At 55.7% G+C, this 20,063-nt stretch overlaps 1 protein-coding gene across 1 annotated transcript; it reads right to left on the bottom strand.

Annotated features, from left to right (window-relative positions):
* Positions 1–10,403: 10,403 nt before the first annotated feature.
* Positions 10,404–19,361, bottom strand: LOC128945961 (chloride intracellular channel protein 2-like). Its single transcript, XM_054289892.1, is given in 10 exon segments — positions 10,404–11,942; positions 12,089–12,270; positions 12,655–12,761; positions 13,721–13,846; positions 14,271–14,380; positions 18,768–18,934; positions 18,937–18,987; positions 18,990–19,034; positions 19,037–19,047; positions 19,336–19,361. Coding segments are annotated over 10 exon segments (987 nt in total). The 3' UTR covers positions 10,404–11,780.
* Positions 19,362–20,063: the final 702 nt, after the last annotated feature.

The following is a 20,063-nucleotide window of genomic DNA, read 5'->3' as shown; positions in this document are numbered from 1 at the left end:
TTGTGTTGGTAAGAGGCCCCCCACGCACAGTCACCTTTCTCTGAGGCTCAAGCTGTCACCACTCGCTCAGTTTCCCTCGTAGCACAGAGCCTCAACAGCCCCAACTCCTTGGGGGGCTCTCCCTGCCACAGCTGTGTGGTTTTCCATCGTGGAGAGCACGGGTCAGGGCACAGTGCCAGGTGCCATCTGTCCCCAGAAGGGACGCCCCTCCTCACACATCCCAGGATGCTGTTGGCTGATGCCGGGGCTTCCCTGCGCTTTCCACGTGGGCAGGATGGCAGTGGCTGGGCTGCCCTCCCTTTGGGCTGGGAGCATGCTGAAAAGAAGCAATCCCTGTGCTTTCTCCCTGGGCAGAACCTCAAACTGGACCAAGGCAGGTGCCTATGGGGGGAACAGCAGAAACTCCTGTGTGTGTGAGCTGTATTTTGACAGGATTCATGATATCTACTGGGCACGGGTGAGAGCGGTGGCCGGAGGTGAGCAGTCCGAGTGGGCCATTTCCAGCGAGCTGCAGCTGTACAGAGACAGTAAGGACTGGGGATCTTCTCCAGTTGGGCTCTTCCTGGGGGGCCGATGGGGAGAGGGGACCTTGGAGAGATCTGATGGGATACAGTGGGAAAGCATATTAGGATACTGGAGGGAAAAGAGTCAAGAGCCCTAACCAGGGGAAAGGGTTAAGGCAGAGCTGCTGGAAGATAGCTGGGTGAAGAGCAAAAGGACAGAGGAGGCACAGTGAGGGGATTGGTAGGAGGCCCCCAGGCCAGCAAGGCACCGTGAGAATTTGGGTCTCTGGGGAATGCAGCGAGATGGGGCAGGAGAGAGGATATGCCTCCAGGCTTGGCTTTTGAAAGGCATATCTTCCTCCCCGGTCATGGTCTGGGATGAAGCATGGGCAGACCCTCTGGTGATCCTTTCATCCTGACTGTTGTGTTTGCCTGGTGTGGGAATGTGCTTCTTCTCAGTCAGACTGGCTGTTCTGTCCAAAAAACCCAGCAGTCTCCTGGAGCTAGAAAATTTTCAGGACTCTCCTCCGATCTCCATCAGAGGGCTTGTTGCGATAAACAGAATGTGTAAGATAAATGGATTCTATGCTGACTATTTGTGTTCCCTTGCTCATTCCCTCTGCATCCAACTGGCATGGAAGTGGGTGCATTCAGTTAGGAAGTGATTGCTGGCCTTGGCAGTGGGGTCTCCAGACCCTGGTGGGTGGCCCAGGGGTGATGGTCTCAGCAGAGGGAGCCGGTGGTGCCACAGGTCTGTCGGTGTGAAGAGGAGGCAGAAGCAGTGCTAGCTGTCATGAAGATGTGGTGGCTGCCATTCCTAGAGCTGGTTTCAGAGCACAAAATGCCATCAGGCAAGACCTGAGGAGCTTCTGTGCTCTGAGAGTGGAATGTCAGACAGAAAAATATAATTTCTAGAGAAACGAGATGTCTGCCTTCCTTTGAAGGCCTTAATTTTTGATTTTTTTTCCATTTCCCTGCAGCAATTGTTGGCCCCCCCAAGCTGTCTTGGCTGCTCCAGGACCAAATCCTCAGCGTAAACATCATCACACCACCCACTCCCTACCAGAGAAGGACTGGTTCCTACAAGCCAGTGAACCGAGTGCTGCTGAAGCTGTGGTACTGGCTGCACCTCTACGAGGGGGACCTGCTTGTCCAGCAGGTCTGTGTGCTAGCTGGGCAGGGCCCAGAGGTGCAGGGCTTGCACAAGCTTTCCTGGTGCAGCAAAGCCACCATGTCAGGTTGTAGTGGTGTGGGGGTGCCTGTGCTGCAGCCCTGCCCACACCTGGCTGCACATGCAGGTGTGAGGTGCCGTGCACCCCCAGTCTGGGGCCCCCACCTCAGCAAGGCAGGAGACCACCTCCCTCCCCTGGGTACAAAGACCTGGACTGGTTCTGTTCAGATGAAAAGTGATGCCACAGGTGTTTCAGGAGATGCTCTAGGACCTGAACACCTCCTGGGGCAAAGAACTGAGTGTTGGAGGTGCCCGGGAGGAGGGACCATGGGGCAAGTGGGATGTTGAGGATGCACAGAGCAGTGGAGCCATGCCCAAACCCCACCTCCAGCTTCTGTGGCCACCTGTTCCATCTGCTTTCAGGTGCCCTGCAAACGGAGCAGTGAGGAAGTGCCTTGCACGGTTGGGCACCTGAAGCCCAGCACACAGTACTGTGTCCGGACGGTGGCTGCGGACATTGCCAGGGAGCGGAGCCAGGAGGCTGAGCAGTGCCTGGTGACTCCAGCAGCCCCCTCAGGTGGGAGCACTCTCACCAACTCAGCTGGCACGGTGGCATCTTAGATCCTGCTCACAGCACAAACTTGTGTGGAGGTGTGAATCCCTCACCCCCAGCCACTGTGGTCACGGTTGTGGCCCGGTGCTGCCCAGTGGGGACCTCTCATGGTGATGCTTTCTTGTCATCTGCCTTGGGCTTGCCTCCTGAAACATCCCAGTGTGACATGGATGGGAAGCACTGACAGAGAGTGGGGCGGGAGGGATGTGTTTGAGTGATCCCTCAGCCTGCTGTGATGTCCTGCCAGGCTTTCCATGGGTCCCTGCTGTGCTGAGTGCCTTCTTCCTGCTGCTGCCGCTGAGTGTGGCCGGGATGTGCTTCGTGCAGCTGCACGTCTTTCCCAATCCTCAGGAGATGTGCCTCCCAAAAGCACTGGTGAGTGATGATCCTCCTCCAACTTCCACCTTGTGTGTAGCCATAGCCAAGCCAGGGTTCCCTGCATTTGCAAGGGTTCAGCACCTCCTTTCCTCCAACTCTCACATCACCAAGCCTATTTTGGTACCCAGGTGTCTCCCCTGCCATCTGAACCACTGTCCCCCAAGAAGAAGGTACTGGTGGAGGGCATTGGCCAGCCATGGGTCACAGCAGAGGATGGGGTCTCAGGCAGTGGAGCCCTTGGTGTTCAGCATAGTTTGTCACAACCCCTTAGCTGGCAGGGCTTTGGCCAGCTGAGGCTGACCATGTCACTGCTTTTGTTTTTGCAGGCTCTCCAGAACAGTGAGCTGAATGTGGCCATGCAGGTGCCTCCACTGCAGCTTGAGGAGGACCCACTGGCCCTGCTCCTGCAGACTGTGCTCCCCTCCCACGGGCCATCCTCAGCTGTGCAGGCATCAGCCACGGTCCCACGGCTCCTGCGAGGCCTTGTCCAGGATGTGAGTGGCTACTGTGCCAACGGGTTTGGCCCAGACTGCATTGAGGGAAGGGACCCGTCCTGCACCCACAGTCAGCTGGGCCATGCCTTAGGTTCTCAGGTCCCCTCACAGCTGGAGAAGGATGAGGAGGCAGGTGATGGGGATGATTTGCCAGAGCAGCTGGTGCTAATGGGACTGGCTGGACACAGCTACATAGGTGACAGGGACAGCCAGATACCTAAAATGTGGCTCCCCCTGCACCTCCAGCTTTATTCTAAATGCCAGTGCCCAGTTCTGGGAGCAGACAGTCACCTTCCTCTGCCCGTGCCGAGCAGAAGCTGCAGCCAGGAGCGCCTGCAGGACAGTCTGGGCACGGCTGGGCACTGGATCCGGCTCAGCTCCGTGAGGCTCCTGCCCAGCGCGGAGACGGAGGGCGGGCAGCGCCCCTGTGCTCCCCAGGCCCTGCGGGGCGGCGGGACCGACCCAGAACCAGGGGACAGCACGGTGCAGCGAGGCTCCCCGGGGCAGGCCGAGCCGTGCCCGTGCCCGCTGCCCCCCTCGCCCCGCAGCGGCCTGCGGGCAGCTCCCTTCCCCGGCTACGAGCCCCGGGCCCCGGCGGGCAGCGAGCCTTAGCGCGCCCAGCCGAGCCCAGGCCGCCTCCCGCAGCTCCCCGGCCGGAACGGCTGTCTGTCCGTGTCTGTCCGTCCGTCTGTCTGTGTCTGTCCGTGTCTGTCCGTCCGTCCGTCCGTCTGTCTGTGTCTGTCCATCTGTCTGTCTGAGTCTGTCCGTCCGTCTGTCTGTCTGTGTCTGTCCGTGTCTGTCCGTCCGTCCGTCCGTCTGTCTGTGTCTGTCCATCTGTCTGTCTGAGTCTGTCCGTCCGTCTGTCTGTCTGTGTCTGTCCGTGTCTGTCCGTCCGTCTGTCTGTCTGTGTCTGTCCGTCTGTCCGTCTGAGTCTGTCCGTCCGTCTGTCTGTGTCTGTCCGTCTGTCTGTCTGTCTGTCCGTCTGTCTGTCTGTCTGTCTGTGTCTGTCCGTCTGTCCGTCTGAGTCTGTCCGTCCGTCTGTCTGTGTCTGTCCGTCTGTCTGTCTGTCCGTCCGTCCGTCTGTCTGTCTGTCTGTGTCTGTCCGTCTGTCTGTCTGTCTGTCTGTCTGTCTGAGTCTGTCCGTCCGTCTGTCTGTCTGTCTGTGTCTGTCCGTCTGTCTGTCTGTCTGTCTGAGTCTGTCCGTCCGTCTGTCTGTCTGTCCCAGCCTGCTGGGGCGGGCTGCGGGTGGGACCGGGCAGGCTCCAAGGGCAGGCACAGGCGCGTTCCCGGCACGGCCGCCAAGGACGGGCGGGATCCCGAGCTTTCCTCTGGGGATTTGGTGCTCTTGAGACGCCTCACAAGGAGCATGGAGCAACGCTGAACCCCCAAAACTCTTATCTAGAGATCTGTCTGTATTGTGTGCATGTATGGTACAGTATCTATGCTAATGTAACACTCATATATACATATATATTTGTAAAGCTCTTTAATGAAAAAAACGTTGGGGCTTTTCCTTTTGTGGAAATGTTGATTCTGTGCTGGAGTTGTTTTTAAATATCACTAATTTATTCTAGAAAACTGGCTTATCTATTCATTGTTTCTGTGTTACAGACCCAGCACAACCCTTCCCCGTGCAGCAGTCAGGAAAAGTACAGGGTAAACTTGGGGTTTTCCAGGCAGAAAATTGCACCCACAATCTCTGTCTTGCTCTCCGGTGGGAAAAGACTGTTTTTTAGCACCATGGGATGCATTTATTATTCCTCCTGCTAGCACTGGGGTGATTTATGGCTGAGAAGCCCCTCCCTGCGGTTCTCCCCCCCCCACCCGGGATGTGTTTTGAGGCTTTGCCTGAAGCTGCAGAGGCCAGGGGAAACCTCCTTGTGTTGGAATCAGTGGAGTCAAAATGCAGTGACAAATCCAGGCTCTTGGACTCAACAAAATTACTCTGGATCTGGGAACAGGTGAGAAACTGGTGTCTAGTGTCCAGGCAGATGGTGGAGGGGATGGAGGTACAGTGCTGCCAGTGTGAGGGAGCCTTTGGGGCTGTGCAGGGCCATGTTCCAACCCTGTCACTCCTGACACCCCAGCCATGGTCCATCCCTGCCTTGTACTGCTGGCTGGCCCCTGCAGCCCACAAGGGTCCGTGGGGGAGCAGAGATCCACGTGCAGTTCAAGGAGGATCCCAAAGGAGGCCATGACTCTATGGGAAGATCATGACTGGAGCAAGCTCCTGGCAGGCAGGACTGTGGCCCCATGGAAGGAGGAGACCAAGCTGAAACAGGTTTGCTACAGGGGATCGGCACCTTGCAGGGAGAGTGATAGAGCAGCTTTGGGCTGTGTCTGGCATCTGGCCCAGGTCAATCTCTCACAGTCAATGTGAGGACATGTCATGTATTAAAGAAATTGAGCTGAATTAACATGCACACACAAGAAAAAAAAAAAAAAAAGGAAAGAGACAGTCCCAAGAGTTGCTTGAGGAACACATGTATTACCCATATGCTTTTTTCTACCTATGAAGTTGGTGTCCAGTTGCCATCTCCTTTGTCCCTCACAGTCTCTGATCTGCCTCAAGGTCATAGGAGTGAAGCCCTACATGCCTGCAGTCCTGTTTGATCAATTGCCTCACCCCCATAGCCCACAGGGCCTCCAACCCCACGCTACTCTGGAAGGTCACTGCATGGTCCCAGGCAAGGCACCTCTTAGCAGGAGCATCAGTCAGAGCTGCTGTTTGTGCCACAGGCTCATGGCGGGAGCCACATCCCAAGCAGGAGCTTGTCCAGGCCCAGCAGTGTCCATCATGTTGCTCCAGCCCTGTCCTGGGTGGTTTGCCAGGACGTTGGACCAGTGCAATGGCACCGGACTGGCTCCCACAGCTGCTGTGCTGTGGGACCTGGGCTTGCACTGGGGCATGATCTGATCACAGCTTGTTCTGATCACAGCTGGCCACAGCTGGCCAGACTTCTGCAAGTCTGAAGAGGACCAGCTCTGTGGCTGGACAAGGGTGCTGGGGTCCCCATGGATCATTTAGGCAGTCACTCACTGGCAGCAGGGGCTTGCCCTGGCCCAGGGGTGGTTTAAAGCTGGAATGTTCCCACTCATATAAAAGAGTTGTTCATGGGGACTGGAAAAAGACAGAAAGGTTGTGACATTTCAAGATGCCATCAGCAGCTGAAGTTTCCAAGTGGATGCAAGAGGGAGTTTCTGCTTTGCCTCAGAGGTGTGAGTAGCATGTGGGTTTCTGCAGAATCGCAGAGAGAAAGTGCAACATTCGCTGCGGGGTGAGGTCCCAGACCTGTCACCACTGTGTGCAGCGTGGGGCCTGGGTGGAGTGTCTGAATTAGATCCCATTTTGGTGCAGGTTGTTGTGTGCTGAACAGGACTGGACTGTGCTGAAGGATGGACGTGGGTCAGGAGTGAGCCCCCAGCCCCAGGCAGGCCTGCGCAGGACCCCGGAGCAGTCCCTCCATCACCTCTGCAGCCTCAGTCACCGGCACACAGCAGGGTCCTCCCTCAGCATTCCATGCTCCCTCCACAGCCTGGAAAGGGCTGAGCCAGCGACTGGGCCTTAGGCAGCCAGCCCAGCCCAGAGCACTGTCATCGTGGGTCAGATGCCATCTCTGGAGCTGGCTCAGGCCCACAGCACAGCGCTGTGCCTGCAGCTGCTGCTGCGGGGGCTGCTGAAAGCTCTGACTCACCACCATCCATCCCCTGCTCCTTCCTTCTCGCTGTGGTGCTTTCAGATTCTGCTGGTGCCAGATCAAAGCAACAAGAGAGATGCCGCTGCAAACAGCTCTTTATTAGAAACAGTGGGTTTAGGACTGTGCAGGAGCGTATTTCTTATTACTAATTCTCAGAGAGCAAAGCTGCCAGCCTATGAAAATGGTGTGCACTGGAAAATTGCTCTTCGGGGGCTAATGGGGCTTTCACAGTCGCTGTGTGGGAACCATTGTACCTGACAGCCACGAGAGATGTGGTGGCTCTGAAATGATGGGGGAAAATCAAGCTCTTATATTTTGTGGGCTGGCAGTACCCAGGACCATTAGCCTTTGAAAACCATGGGAGGCAGAGCTGCAAACAGCAGGGTCTGCTCTGACCCTGTGCCCACTCTGCTCTGTCTGCTTTCTCTCCTGCCTGTCACTGCAGCTGCCCTGCCACTTCTCTGGGACAGCCCAGAGCCATCCCAAATCCTCACAGCCACCTCAAGTGCTGTCCAGCCCATCTGTGTATATGGCAAAGACCTCAGACCTCTCTAAGGCCCTGTCACTCAGCCTTCCTGTGCAAGTTGCCTTTGTGATGGGTCTGTAGCTCCAGGTAGGTCCCTGAAGCAGCACAGAGCAGCAGCATCACAGCTGGACCCCATCCTTCAGCGCCGAAAGACTTTGGGGGTTGACAGGTCTGAGCTGCAGCCTCCAGACTGCTGACTCCTGCTGCACCTCCCTTCAGTGGTCTGAGCTGCTTGCCTGGGTTGGGAAGCCGAGCAGGATGTGGGTGGGGACTGTGAGAGCCCCAAAGGCTGGAGCCTGAGTGTGGTGTGTTTAGAGGATATGCATGAAGAGGGCTGCAGAGCTGACAGGCTGCAGAGAAGTGAATTTGGTTGCTCAGACCTGTGTGGTTTCTCTCCATGCAGGAGCTTTCCTGCAATTCAGTGGATTGGGACCCAAGCAGGGTGATTGGGACATTCATGTCACCCCAGGAGACGGTAGAACAAAATTGGTCCTACTTCATGTGCTGGTCTGGGTGTGCCCTCACCTGGGGATGTGTGGCAAGTGTCTGCACTCAGAAGGAGCCAAGGGCACCTGACAGACTCATTTACCATCTAGCTTGGTCACCAGGTCCCCTTACTCTGCAGGCCAACCTCCCCTGTCTTGTCCTCACCACTCACCACTGCTCTTCTCAGGGTCTGTGACACAGGGCCAGTTCCTGTGTTTCCCATCCTTCAGATGCACAGGGATAGGGGATTTCTGGTCCTGCAGCCTATGGGAACAGCAGCTCAGCTTAACACTTTCTCGCCTCCTGGCACTGCTCCAGTAGCTCTCTGTCCCCTGGGATCATTCAAGCTCCTGGTGACAGACAGGACCAGCAAGCTGCCCTCTGAGTTGGGTGCATATTGGCTCATGATGCACTCTGAGTTTGGGGGGGGGGGGGGGGGTTGTGTGCTTCCTCCTCGCGGCACCACAGCAAATAGCATGAGCCTGTCTCTGGGATTTTTCATTCTGTGTCATGAAACCTGGCAGGATTCTGATTTTTTTCCATCCTCTATTTTCCAGAGGATGGAAAACAGGCTAGATAAAGTTTTTGTTAGGAGAAAAGTCCCATCTGGGTGGCATGCCCACTTGAAATGGATGATAGATTCATCTCAGCTGTTTTCCAGTTGTATCCATGCCTGACAGATGGGTACTGGCAAACAGAGGAAACCAATGATCTCTGGATAATGCACCTTCAGCCACTCCACGAGAAATGAGAGCCTCTGTTTTGCGGTCAGCAGGGTCACAGTCAGCCTCGTGATTAAATAATAGAGGCTCAGGCTGCTCATCATCCTGTCCCGTCTTCCTCAAGAAAGTCCCACTGTGATGTCCAACCCCATAAGATGAGAGGACATAATAGACTGAGAAACGTGGATCTCATGCCAAGACTTCAGAGGGACTTTCCATGTGGCACCTATGAAGCCAGCACTGTTCAACCTGTCTGAGCCCCAGCCTCGGTGCAGGTAGGGAAAGGCTCAGAACAAGTTGCCCTGTCTCCTCTCCTCCATGAATAACACCTCAGGATTTTAAGCTCTTGAAAGTTTAAAATGTTCTTCTGCCTGTCAGTCACTTCCCCACTGCCCTTAGGAAATGTGCTCAGTGAGGTAGGGCATGAGCTACAGTCACAACAAGAAGGGCCCGGTTGAGGTCATTCTAGCTGGATTTCTCTGAATTAAAGCCTTCCAGGGGAAGAGAAGTAATTAGAAGCATTTCCGGTTGGCTGATAGCATGGTAATTTGAAACTGAAGTCAGGGGAAAAAAACAAGATCTCTAATGGGAACTGGAAAAACCTCAACACAGGAGAACTGGGCCAGGTCCCAGCTGACACAGCCAGTGGCTGGGGGCTGCCTCTGTACCTGCAGCTTTGGGAAGAGTGTGCACCACTCAGTGCTGTTCTCTCAGAAAAGCCATCTTTCATGACCCTGTCTCCTGGATGGTGTTTTGGGACATTGGAGGACCAGCCTCCATCACTGCCTGCCTTTTTTCCAGAGAGCAAGGATGAGTATTTCCCTCTCCAAAACTCCCCGAACCCCAGCACTTGCTCTGAGTTGTGCCACTTTGCTGTTGCTGTGAAGCCCAGACTGACCTCTCCTGTCTGCAGGGGCATCCACCCCAGGAGTGTCCCCTGATGACCCCAGCCCAGGAGTCGAGGGTTACATCAGCCACCTGGAGCTCACAGACACACCCTCCAGTGTTGGTGAGGATGGAACAGGAAAGCCTTATAAATATGATTGCCTGGCAAAAGATTTTGTGACCCCCGTCACTCCTACAGACGCCCCTACACTCCAGAAGGAGGAGCTGCACGGCCAGCTTCTGGGATGAGGAGGAGAGGCTTCTCCAAATGCCAGCAAGGTCCAATACTGCTCCAGCAAGGAAGCTCTTGGCAGCAGAGGACCAGCCTTGTCACTGGCTGAGCCCTGTCTCCAGGGACTGGAGCATGCACTGAGAATCAGCTTGGGATGATGCCCAGAGGCCCAAAGGCTTTGTCACTGCCCTCTCGCTGCCCTGAGATGTGAAAGGAGCAGAAGACACGTGGTAGCCCTCAGGAAGGAAGATCATGCAAAAAGAAAGCATGGATCCATGTGTTTTGTCCAAACCTTGGCCTCATGTTCTCTTCTGATCAACCTCCAAACCCCACTGGAGCCAGGGTTAACCTGCCCAGCCTTCTACAGCGCTTCCCAGTGACACAACACACCACAGTGAAGAGCAGAGCTTCTGAAAAGCCAGACCTTGTGCAGGTCAGCAAGGAGAAGTGCCAAGTCCTGCCCCCAGGGAGGAAGAGCCCCGTGCACCAAGCCACATTGGGCTGATCTGAGCCAGTGATCCAGGCCAGCAGAGTCTGCAGCTACAGCTTCACTTCTGCTAAACCTCAGAGGAGTTTCCACTGCAGGAAAGCCCCCGGCACTGCACAGCACCCTCTCTGCCAGCAGCCTTCGTGCCTGGCTGACAGCACACCAGAAAGGCATATTAAAATATAGTTTATTGCTATTCTTAGTTTATAAAAAACAACAAACCAAAACCCATTAGTAACAGACCCAGTCCCCAAACCCAGCACTATCTGAGGCAGGCTTCTGAGGACACACATTTAGTGCAAAGAGGAAAGTGGCAGTGAGGGCTGAGGAGGCTCTGCTCGCTTCTTCAGTTCCCACAGAACCCACCATGCCCACTGTACAGTATCCATTTGCCTGGGGCTGGTTAGGGAGGGCTGGCTGAATTCTCAAGGTCTGGTGGGAGTCCTGGGGAAGCTGGAAGTGTCAGAGGGGGAACATAGGATGTCATGGCTGTGCAGAGCAGCTTTGATGCTTCATGTCAGCAACGCAGGATGTGAAGGCAAGCTGAGCCAAGGGGCACTGACCACACCTTTCCACAGACACAGCACTTTGCCAAGCAGCTGCTGTCTGTTCTCCTGGGCTTTCCAGTGTGGAAACCAAATGTGTGCCCTACCCTGTGGCTGCTCCCAGCCTCCGGTGCCAGAAGTGTTGGTGGGAACGAGGGGCTATGGAGCTAGAGCATGGCTGCACCCTCTGCAGGGTTGGGCGAGGCACAAAGACTTGTGAGCTGGGAGGAGCCATTGCAGCTAGCAGCACGTGGCCCTGGGTGCTGGCAGTCATGGGAGGGATGCCCCGATCCTCAGCCCTTCATCCTCAGGCCCTTTGCAGCTCCCCTGACCCTTTGTTTCCTCCCATAGCTGGTCCTGGCACTGCTGCACCAGGCATCACCCCCAGCACCCACCTACCCCCGTGTCCCATTGGGAGTCAGACCCATGTCACAGCCCTCAACAGTGAGCACAATTTTTCAATGTGATGGGCAAAGCCTTTCCATGTGTTCAGAGGGAGCTGATGTCTTGGAAGAGAGGGCTGTCCAAATGCCAGCCCCAGGTGCTGAGCAGGTTGGCAAGAGGCAAATGCAAACAGCTCCAGCCCAGGGGAAGCACCGGGATCCCGCGACAAGCACAGGATGGCTGGGACCACGCAGGGCTGACAGATGGGAATGGGGAGGCTGGGCTGGCCTAGCCATTTGGGGGTGTCATCTCTTGATGAGGAAGCGCTACTGCAGGAGGTTAGTCCTCAGCTTTTCCCATGACACATAGTCACAGGCTGTGAGAAACATTTTCGGGGAGTAGGGATGCAGCTACACCCAGATGGGAGCAGTGTATACATGTGGTCAGCACTGCTGGTGCCCAGGGGCTGCAGCCAGCAGCACAGAAGGAGGAGGCAGTGGCAGGGGCTGTGAAGCAAGGTGCTGTTTCTGAAAGGCAGGAGCTAGCGATGTTGTAAACCCTCTCCAGTCTCTCCATCAGCTGGTTTTGGTTGTGTCAGGGCTGCAGAGTTGGAGGGCTGAGCCAGGGCAATGCTGCCACCCCACGCCTCCCTATGGCTAGGTCATCTTCCTGGCAATGCTGGCATATGTGTGCTCGATCTCCTCATCTGCAGGACAGGTGTGACTGAACTCATCACAGGCATAGGCGTTGTTGAGGTACCGCCAGACGCCCGTCATGTCCTCTGGGATCTCGAAGTCACGGTACTTTTTGGCTGCAATCTAGAGGAGAGTGAAGGAGGAGGAGGAGGCTGAAACTTCCAAAACCTGGGGGAGACTCACTCTCTGGCTTTGCCAGGGGGACTCCCTGTCCACTCCTCTTGGAGCAGGTACCCCCCCTACCCTGGCCCGGGGGGCAATGGCATTACCTTGATGATGTGCAATTTGGGCAGAAGGTTGCAATCAGCCAGAGTCAGATGGTCTCCATCCAGGAATTTCCTCTTGGAGATGGTGATGTCCTCCACGCTATCCTGGTCAATCTCCTCTGGGAGAGGAGTGTTCAGGTAAACATCCAGGCGCTGAAACTCCCGCAGCAGGGCCTTCTCAAAATCTGGAAGAGTGGGAAACCAAGAGTAGTGAGTGTGTGCCCTGGATTCCCAGGCAAGCTTTAGGCTGTGCTGGGCTGCCTGAGCCTCCCACAGGTTTTGCAGAGAGGGAAAAAGCCCTCAGGGCCACACCAGGGTGACACAGCATTGACCCTGGCCCGTCTCTGATCCCAGGGGACTACAGCAGCATCACCCTATGCTCTGCTGTTATCCCTGTGCAGGGAGAAGAGAACTGCCTTTATCCTTCCCCTCTGCCCCTCCACTTCCCAAGGAGGCTTCGGTGAGGCAGGCAGCAGGAACCTTAAGCCCATGGCAGGATTTGCCAGCAGACAAAAGCATTTCTCGTGCTGCAGCATGGTTGATAAGAGTCCAACAACCCCAGTTCTTACTGATATTTGCTTCTTTGCGTGGGTTCTTGATGTATGCCGAGAACTTGGCAAAGATGTCACTGCCCACATCAAAGGACTCCTTGTACTTGGGGCTCAGGTGTGGATACCTTGGAAAAGACATTTATGTCAGTGCAGGCAGGAACGGAGCAGGGGTGGACCAGGGATACAGCAGTGTCAGTTCCTGGGCCACAGAGCCCAGGGCTGGTACTGGAGGATGCAGGGGATGTTCATCTGTCTGTGGGAGAATCATGATGATGTAAATTACTGCAGCTGCCACCCTGTGAGCTGTGTCTTCTATCTGGGGTGTTTGCCAGGAGACAATCTCAGGGCAGATACTCCACAGTTGGGGAACACTGGTGGCAGTAGAACCCCAGGGCAGAGCTCTGCCTTCAGGCAGTTCTGGCCCAGCACAGAGGACACACATTGGCACAGAGGGGTCTCAGGAAGCCAGGAGCCCCCCATGACTCCCTCAGGAACTGTCCTCTGTTTGCTGACATGTTCCAGGGTGAGCTGCAAGGCAGACACATTCAAGGAGGCAGGTGACAAATGTATTTGAGCTTCCTGTGCAGCAGTGGGGGGCCTGCAGCCACCCAGGGCATGGGGGGGGCTGGTTTGGAGGGCTCCCCAGTGAGCTCAGTGCATTGCTGCTGACAAGCAAGGGCATTTGCTTTCATTAGCTGAGTGCACTGAACATAAACAAGCAATGGGGTCTCACATTCCCCTCTACCTCAACACCAGCTGCCACAGCCAGTGGCGAACCCAGCAGTGCCAGGGTCCCTGCAGGGACCTCCCCATGTTTCCCCTCTGCCCCCAGAGCAGGGGTGCAATGGCTGGTGCATTTCCTCCCACTCTTTTAATTCCTGTTGTCCCCATGCCCTGCCCAGGGGACCCAGCCCCTCAGCACCAAAGGGCTGCCCTGCAGAGCAGGCTCAGGGCTGGGGGGGATCTGCCTGCCCGGGCTGCCCTGGGGCACCTCCTGGCACCCTGCCTCAGTTTCCCAATCTGCCATGCCCTGGACAACACTGTGACAGGCCCCAAAATGGGGAAGGAGTGAGTTTGCAGTTACGTGGGTGGACCCAGGGTCTGCTCCAGGAACTCCTCAATCTTGATGAAGTCTGTTTTCAGCTCCTTGTTGAACAGCAAGAAGGGTGGGTTGGTGCCCGGTGCTAAATCTTTCAACTCTTCAGGTTTCCTGGAGCAGAGAAAACAAGCTGGCTCAGAGCCTGTAGCAGATCTGCCTCCACCAGTCCCCAAGGAAAGCAGCCACAGCAGAGGTGGGGACTAGGAGGTAGCCCAGGACCAGGAACATTCCCAGCTCTGCTGGCTTCAGGGAGCTGACAAGTGCTCTCCAGCCTCTGGATCTGCCCGGTGGTCCATCAGTCATCCTCACATCCAGCAGGACAGGGAGTCCCTGGGCCATGCACGCTGGCAGGTGGCCCACGTCCGTGCTGACCCACACTTGCACCCCAGGTGAGGTGGGCAGTGTGTGGGCAGTGATTGTCCCTGTGCAGTGACACACAGGCTACAGAGCAGGCAGGGGGAAGAAGTGCTGATGGGAGAGCTGAGCAGGGCCTGTTCCACCCCAGTGCTGGCCCAGGGCTTCAGTGCCACCTCACCTGGTCATGTCCACCGTGGTGACATTGAACTTGACCCCTTTCAGCCAGAGCACCATGAAGAGGCGCTGGCAGAAGGGGCAGTTTCCAATGTTTTCTCCATCCAGACCAGCCTGTCAGGAAAGCAGAAAAATGAAGATTTAACCCTTTCACAGACCGGATGCCCAGACCTGCAGAGCCACTGGGTACAGCACACTGCAGGGAGCCCCTCCCGACTCCGGGGGGCTCAGCTGTAGGACCCACCCTGAGCCAGGGCCCTGAGGGCCACCAAGAGCATACTCAGGATGCAAGGGTTGGATCCCTCCCTGAAATGTGAGATCAAGCCGGGAGGAAGTGGAGAAGGAGGCAGAAAGTGTTTGCTAATGGATGGGGAGGAAGGGAGGGTCCGCTTGGCCAGGACGCCAGTCTGGAGACAGTGGGAGAAGGGAAATGAGCTCATGTTTGCCAGGAAAAGAGCAATTTGTTTTCATGTGTTGATCATGTCTGCCTCCCATCTCGTGTGTGTTTAACAAACCCCGGCACAATGTGGCCAGCCCAAGAGCCACCCAGCAGCCTGCCCCAGGCTGGAGGATTGTGCCAAAGAGAATTTGTGTTGGCATCCCACACAGCATTGGGAGGAAGCAGAGCGGACTGTCAGCAGCTAAAGGAACCCTTTGCAGCCCCTCTGCATGAGCACAGACACAGGCAGAGTGAAGCACATTGCCTTGCAGCTGAAAATATCCTTTGCAAAACAACTGAAACACCTTATGAGGAGTTTGATAAGAGGATCCAGCAGGTTCTCCCGTTCACAAAAACTGGCTGAGATGCTGCTGTGAGACGGAAGTTGTGCTGTGGTGAGAGGTAAAATGGCTCACAGGAAACTCAGCTTCTTTAAGAGAATTACCAGGTTCCTAAGCTGCATGTGAGGAGTGGTGCTCCAGCTCATGGCCACCCTGCCCTGGCAGGGAGGAGCAGCACAGCTCATGCCAGCCCTGTTACAGAAGGATGCTGCTCCCCTGGAGCCGTGTGTGGTGGGACACGAGCCTTAGTGGGCAGCTCTGCGCTCTGTTTTGATATCTGATAGTGAGCTGCAGTCCTGAGGTTAAGCAGGAGGGCAATGAGATTTAAGAGGATCTGGCAGAATCAAGTAGCAGCAAAAACATCCAGGGTGGGCAGCTGGACATGGCTCCAGAGCTCACACCTCTTTTGGGACCATAAGACAGGATGGCTGAGAGACAGAGACCTGGACCTGGTTCTCCTGGGCCGGAGGTAGGTGCTACAATTCACCACAGACACTCAAAAACCTGTGGAATATGGAGTGCACGGCTTCTCCAGAAAGAGAACACTGACATCAAACTCACCTTTAGGGAGACTGTAAAGGATCAAAACAATCTTCCAATACTCCAGATAGTAAGCTGGAGCAGGGGTTCTGTTTTTCCATCATGCCAAGACCTTTCAGTCCTTCCAGAGGACCAAAAATTACTTTTAATAAGTATTTTTTATGTCATGAAATCTGAGGAAGGAAATGGGAACTGAGAAACGTTGATTCCCTAGGACGTGTGCCCAACAGTAAAACTGAAATCTACACATGAGGCTGGTCAGTGTCCATTAATAGCAAATACTCCCAGAGGGGCTACAGCTCAGGAACATCCTGTGTCATTGACAGCAAATAGGGCTTCTTTGGAAAGGAGTGAAACTGGGTCTCAATCTTCCTTTGAAGGAGCTGGAGGGGAGAGTCAGAGAAGGGCCTCGAGGGCTGCCTATGGGAAAGAGCACAAGGCATCTCTGCTGCCCCTCCCCAGCACCTCTGCCATCAACGACCCAAACCACGGCCGTGCTGTGGAGCATCTCCAGAATCAACAGCACAGCCACTGCTTTTGTGGCTGCCCAGCATGAGGACCAATGCTTTCCTCCTTGCTCTCCCTGCCAGCTGCACTCTCTTCGACTTCCCTGGCCTGTCACAAGGCTGGGAATGAGAGGGCTTAATTTGTCCTGTTGTGCCCCCAGGAGCTGTTGTGCTGAGCCATGGCAGCACACAGCCCTGGTGGGCATTGGGACAGCGGTGGGGCAGGGTGGGCTGGGGGTCACTGAGGGGAGGGGCGCCTGTCGCTCGGCCTGCTCTGGGCATAGACTCTGATCACCTGCTGCAGGTTTTCCCATGCTTGTCTGGTAGCTCCAGTCTCCAGTCTGAGTTGGTCAGGCTGGTCTTCCCCCTTACCTTTTCAAAAGAGAGAGGTGGGGAGTTTCGGACTAGAGTGGAAAGAAAATTAAAATGGCCTATGCCGGGAGAAAGAATCAGGCCTGTACCAGGATGCTCAGAGCCAAACCCTTATCTGGAGGAACTGGAGGGGAGCTCCACCAGCTGCTGGGGTAGCATCAGGCTCTGGAAGGGCCGTGGGGGGAGCCTCAGGGATCCAGGAGCCCTCAGAGGAGCCTTGCAGCCATGTGCCGTCCCTCGCTGCCGACCGCAGAGCAGCCCGGAGCAGGGGGAGTCATTGCTCTGCACTTCCTTCCCCAAAGTGCCTCGGCTGCTCCTCCCGCTGCCGCAGGAACTGGGCGGGGGGAGGGCACAGGCTGACGTTCCTCAATCTTTTACCCTCAGATGATAGAGAAACCCAGCGTGGACTGGCACAGAGTCTCTAGGAGGGTTGCAGGCTTTTAGCCCCAACTGTCTGAGGCATCACTAGGCTGCATACGGCATTGAAACCCCAAATCTACTTCACAGTTCCTGTGGTTTCCCCATGGTGAAACAATCTTAAATGCAGTGGGAGGAGGAAACAGCTTTGCCTGCTTGGGGCACTGCTAAATATTCAGTCCCCATGGGACCTACCACAGCTTCCACAACCACCCGAGAGCCAGAAAGCAGCTAAATGCCTGGTGGAGCTCTAAAGCAGAGTTTCCTCCCAGGCAGGGAGAGCCTCCCAGGCAACAAGACGATGCTCTTGCCAGGGACATGGCAGGGTGAGAAACTGCCAGCCCCTTGGAAACCTCCCACCCCAACCTCAGGGCAAAGTGGGACTTGCTCTGCACCTGTCCATCCTTACCATGGTAACTCCAGTGTGTGCCAAAGTGAAAGTTAGGCAGGGTGCCATGTCATGCCATGCTATGCCATGCCATGCCATGCCATGCTGTACCAGTAGGCGCTTGTGGGAGCACCAGCTTTCCCCATGTTTCACAGCTGCCACTGGTCACTGCAACAGCTGTGTCTGGGGCATTCCCAGCCTGGGGAGGTGCTGAAGGCAAAGGAAGGTTCCTGTCAGCAGCTAGAGCCGCTGTGTCTTTAAAAGTAAAACTGAGTCCTGAGTGCTGGGAGGGGGAGGCACAGCATCAACTTTTCTGTGAACAGACAAACCAGGACGGTTTTTTCACGCTGAATTACAGCACAGGGGAAGTCCTGAGGATGCTGCTGGTTTTCTGTTTCACTTCCCTCTGAAAATCCCCTAGAATGTGCCGCTGCCATTGCAGCCACCTCATGTGTTTTCTTTTCCAGCCGTCTCAAGGAAAAGTGTTAAGCAGAGAATTCAAGGCAGATTACTTTTACCAAGAATACACTTGTCCAGACCCAGCTCAGCAAAGCTCAATGTCCATCAAGAAGTGCTGTGGCTACAATTTTGACAAGGGGACGGGGAAGAACTCTCCTGGGAAGGCTCAGATAATCCTTTCTAGCAAATATGTCTAACTACTACCCAAGGAAGGCACCATTCAGTGCCTAGAACTGCTGGGTGCTTGTGCCAAGGAAGCTGGTGTCTCTGACCTTTTGGGCACCAAACTGCCCCAGGGGAAGAGCAATGAAGCCCATGGGCCCGAGTGCCTACAGAAAAACCTTGATGAGGTGGCACAGAGAAGCATTGCCTCCTTCTCATTGTCACCAGGGCCCCTGGCATCGCTGTGGGCAGACACAGTCACCGGCCACCAGCTTTGGCTCCTCTCTTTGTGCACTGCCCATGGCCACTGCAGATATTTTGAACTTGAGCGTTAAATTTTTCCAAGGAAAGGGTTCAGAAAATTGCTTAACAGGAAAAAAACCAGAAACCATTTCCAGCCAATACCCCTCCGTGGTGCCGCCCCATCTTGCCCACATGTGGAGTCCCGCACCAGTTCCCCAAGCCAGCCATGCTTGTTTCATAACTCTGCCCTCAGAAGAGGCTGAAGTGGCTGCTGCCAGCCCTCCTGCTTGCTGTTCCCAGGCTGGGGCTTGTCTTATCTGGGTTTTGAGAAGCATGTGTGTTCCCACTCCTTCATCATGCTGCTGCCAGCAGTGCCACTTCTCCGGGGTGCACAACCATCACAAGACCAGGGCATCTCTCAGACTGCTGAGTGTGACACCCCACAGTCCCCACAGTCCCCACAGTCCCCACACCACCGTGTGGTCCCCCTGTTTGGGCAACCATTTAGCCAGCCCTTGTGGCGAGTGACACTGAAATCGGTACCCATCTCCAGCCTCACAGAACATGAACACCTGCACCCAGCTGGATCTTGGTGAGGGTGAGTCAAAGAGTCACTGCCCCCCCTGAGACCCACCTTCACGAACAGCTCGATCTCAGGCTCCTTGGGGGTGTTGTGCTGCCGACTGTCCATTCCTGCAGCGTGGGGAGAGACCGCCGGCCGCACGCTGCTGTGTGAGTGGATCTGTGCCCTGCAGAGCTCTGATGGGGGAAGGCTTTCAGAGGGCCGGTGCCTTGGCCCTCTTGGCTGCTCTTACTCCGCAGAGGGCTGGAGCTCACACTTTTCTTCCTTTTGAGAAGGGAGGAGCAACGGGGTGTGTGCCAGGACCCGCCAGCAAGGGAGGAAGCTGCAGGGCCTCAAAGACGTGACTCAGCACGGGTCTATCTGGTCACATTCAGAGTCTATCGCACCCACCCAGGTGCTCCTCCAGTGCCTCTGAGCTGTGGGCTGGCATCCCCAGCAACTCTGGTCCACAGCGCTGCTGCTTATGTCTTCCCAGCTGCGAGCAGGGGTTTATAGAGGAAGTGTCTTGCCTGTTGCTCCTCCTGCTGCTCCAGTCCTGGCCCTTTGCCACTCTCCCACCCTCATGCTGGTGTCCAGTACCCCAGGGCTTCTTTATCAGTTTGGGGTGAACCTGGCTGACCTTTTCGCTGCCTTCTGCAGCTGCATTATGACAGGCAGCCACCCAGAGGGAAGCCGGGCTCCTCTCCCAGCCCGGCACCCTCAGGGGATCGCTGTGTCCCTTGCCTGAGCACCCCTTGCTGCAAGGAGCTGGGCTGCATGGGGCAGGTGCTCAGGGAAGCTGAGTGGAGCAGTCTGGGCACATGTCACTGACTTTTTGAAGGTGGGGCATAGCCCTTGGGTGGGAAGGACTGCAAAATCTTAAGCTAGGCAGGAGAAAAAAGATGCTGAAGCATGCTGGGGAGCAGTGGGGAACCCCACAGTGCCCCTGGCAGCTGCCCAGCTATGTGGTGCTTAGCAGGATGGTAGGATGGGAGGTCTTCAGGGCTGACCTTCAGCAGGGCCCCATTCCTGGAACCGGGCTGTTTTGCAGGAAGGATGAACAGCTTGCTTTCCTCCCAGGATGGGAGGGAACTGTTTGCAGTCAGATCACCCTGGCTGCAGAGACAGCAGAGACGCTTCCCAGCACACACGGGCTTAACTCTTAGGCAAGACCTGTCTTGCACCCTAGACCATATAGCTGGTACCATTGCACAAAAGGGGATCCCCAATGCTTGACTCAGCCAGCCCCCCCCAGCTCAGAGAAGCTCCAGCTTTCCCCAAATAATCAACCCCTGATCAGACAGCAATCTCCCTCAAGGCAGTTAGAACGGGAAATTATTTTGCAGGCCCCTGGAGCTGACTCCCCAA

The sequence above is a fragment of the Melozone crissalis genome, unplaced genomic scaffold, assembly GCF_028551555.1.
Source record: "Melozone crissalis strain CALT ecotype California unplaced genomic scaffold, PUWL_Pcris_2 ptg000068l_1, whole genome shotgun sequence".
NCBI lineage: Eukaryota > Metazoa > Chordata > Aves > Passeriformes > Passerellidae > Melozone > Melozone crissalis.
Note: the sequence above shows the minus strand (reverse complement) of the source record. Positions and strands in the feature narration are given on the sequence as shown.